This window comes from Eptesicus fuscus, chromosome 4 (genome assembly GCF_027574615.1).
Source record: "Eptesicus fuscus isolate TK198812 chromosome 4, DD_ASM_mEF_20220401, whole genome shotgun sequence".
NCBI lineage: Eukaryota > Metazoa > Chordata > Mammalia > Chiroptera > Vespertilionidae > Eptesicus > Eptesicus fuscus.
In genome coordinates, this window is record NC_072476.1 from 55,483,602 (window position 1) to 55,486,483 (window position 2,882).

The window sequence follows — 2,882 nt, forward strand, 5'->3', positions numbered from 1 at the left end:
CTCTAAAAGAATATTCAACAATTTCATACATTTATAGTTTCTTCTTAGTAGTTTATTCTAAATATTTTTAAAATAGACTGTTGGACTGAAGACCTGAGATTCTTAAACTTTTACCGACATGATTTATCACATAACATAAATCCATAGGTAGTAGGTAGTTTTTTCACTTTTAGGAGCTGATGGGCTGTGGTTGAATGATAGTTATTCCCACACTAAGAAAATGTGATATGCTTGGCAGTGAGGAGGATAAAAAGCTTTTGAGTTTATTCTAGGGCAGCTCTTTTACAAGCAGTTAGGTTCCAAGCTTTAGGAACGTGTCTCTGAGAACAGGCACCGTGGGGAGACAGAGGAATTGCAGATGGAGGATGGCAGGTACATTTTATCATCGCAGAATGAGGGCAATTGTTCACCTTTGTGGACATCTGACCCTGTGGCATAAAATTGCAAGTAGTCTCTGGGAAAGGCTATCAGCTGGCTCACCATAGGCTGCGTAAATTAGAAACACTCTCCAGACAGATGAGGATGAAAGTAAAACGGTAGAGAGCTCTTGTTGTTTGTTTGTTTGTTTTAAATAAACTTTCTGATTACTACTTGCTTAGGAGCTTGCCTTTAGATAATTTGTTTAGAATCAACAGAAAATTTCTCTTTGAGCAGAACTGATTTAGATTCACTACCTGGACAGATGGCTGTTTTTCACCTGCTAGTGGTTATGCAGGCTAGGAATAAGCCATCATTTCAGGGGCTTTTACTGAGCAAAGAGGGTCATTCTTTAAGCCACTTGCACATCCTTTAAAAAACTGTCTTCATTCCTAAAATGAAAGTGTAACTTTAGATGTTATAATTCCCACAGAAAAGAAATTCTGGAAAGAATTCTAGTCAAGGGGAAGAACGAGGTCTTAAAACATCCTTTCAGTCTTTTTCCATAACATATAATTTTCCAAATAATTACATTATATACTTTTCTCTTTAAAAATATATTGCTGTCATTCAGTAGATCTCCTGAATATTTTCTGAATCACTGTGCATAAAATTATGATATAGAATGGATTAATTATAAAATTATGTAAAGAAATGATTTAGACCCTAGTCAAAAGTACTAAAATTATATATAAAAATTTCTCATGTGTAACAATTTCCTGTATGCAGAAAAATTCCCTTCCCAGAAGTTCTATTCATTATTCAGAAGTTCTATCCATTATTAACTTCCCTCCAGCCTTCAACAAGGAAGTAGATACTTGCAATCCACTTAACATTTCAAATTAATTAAAATATTAAAAGCTGGCTAATTTCTGGAGTGTATGCTGATTGTTTATGGAACAAAATATGCAAACTACTTTGCTAAAATGGTTTTGTTTGTATTACACATCTTCGTGGTTCACTTACCCCATTTTTCATGTCAGCATCACACTTCCTTTGTTGCTCATATTGTGCCCACCGTCTGAATGGTCAGAGTGAAGAGAATGCAGGGCAGTGGGCCAAGCTTCAGAAAATGACTTCATCTTGTACTTACCCAATTCTTCTAAAGCAGGGAAGCATCCAGATGGTCATCAATAACTGAGACAGCCACTGCCTCCCTTAACAGAGCCTAACGTGTATGAGCTGAATCAGAAGCAAATTTCCCTCTCAGCCCAACTTTAGCATTTTTCTTTAAGAATCCTTTTGGTCGGCTTGTCACAGCACGTGCAAATCATAAAAATCTGAAGCTATCTAATATTAAAAAAATATTGACTGCTTAAGAAAACTCATGTTTAAAATGTAAGCCCCAGAAGACCGTATTAGTTAAACCCCAGTTACTTCTTATTCTTAGGAAGTAATATTATTTTCCCAATTAGACCTCATTGGCAAAAAGCTAGAAGATGCTTAAAGACATAAATTTGGGGGAAATGTGGTGAAAATAAATTCTTCCTTTGTTAAATAAGCATGAGCCATTTTTAGGCAAATGTTTGTCTCTGTATATCAGACTTACTACATAATTGTAATGGTGCTAATAGGTATAAAACACCTATTATGTGTCAAGAATAGGATTATATCATTAAATCCTCCTACCCAGCCAATATGTCAAACAATGATACATGTAATGAATCGAGATTCAGAGAACTTAAGTGACTTGTTCAAGGCTTCACATCAAGTAAGTGGCAGAGACAAGATTGAAGCCCACGGAAGTCTAATGTCAGACCGCACTCAATCATTATAGCATAACTCTTCTCAGTGCCTTAATGAAGAAAAACCCTTCTGTTGGCACAAATCTAAACTAGAAAACAGCTAGTAATACCGAGAGAAAGAGAAATTATTTTTAGGGTGTAAACCCAACCCTAAGTTACCACTTCTGTATGCAGGAACAGCTGGTAACTCATCTTTGAATATATATATGAGTGTGGTTGCTTAGGTGGCAGCCATGAAGGGACAAGATGACCCTGTGCAGGGACAAATTCATCAGGACTTGGTGAACCCAGAGTACATTGAGGTCATCACCACAACATCAAGAAAATCATTCTATATGGCTTGTCGCTCAAGACTCACAACAATGAATGATAAATTGAAAGCCCTTGAATGGAGAATAGAGGACATTGAAGCACATGTGACGAAAGGTGAGACCCTCACCTAGAACTGTGCAAGCTGTTGCTGGGAAGGAAATTGCTTTCCAGAACACAGACCTACATGGGAAAGGTCCCAGCAGCCTTCGACTCTGTTTCTCCTTGAAGAGCAACAGGGCCTATTTCTGTTTTTCTTTCTTCAAAAATGTGGCCTTTGGGCTCTTCCATGTACGTCTGGCAGTGTGATATGGCATTTGAGGAGAAGTCCTGGGGAACTCTTGAAAACATTAGGCATTTTACCTTTTCAGTGACATTTTGTAGAACTACTTGTCAATGTATTTGAGGCAC

The 2,882-nt window shown here is 37.2% G+C and overlaps 1 protein-coding gene across 1 annotated transcript; it reads left to right on the forward strand.

Moving 5' to 3' along the window:
- Positions 1 to 2,395: 2,395 nt before the first annotated feature.
- Positions 2,396 to 2,605, forward strand: LOC103288747 (probable protein BRICK1). Its single transcript, XM_054714286.1, has one exon. It carries the CDS (start codon positions 2,396 to 2,398, stop codon positions 2,603 to 2,605), a length of 210 nt encoding a protein of 69 aa, XP_054570261.1.
- Positions 2,606 to 2,882: the final 277 nt, after the last annotated feature.

Bases quoted from the DNA above. Each gene is read 5' to 3' on its own strand.
- LOC103288747 (XM_054714286.1), top strand. From the start codon at position 2,396: ATGAAGGGACAAGATGACCCTGTGCAGGGACAAATTCATCAGGACTTG.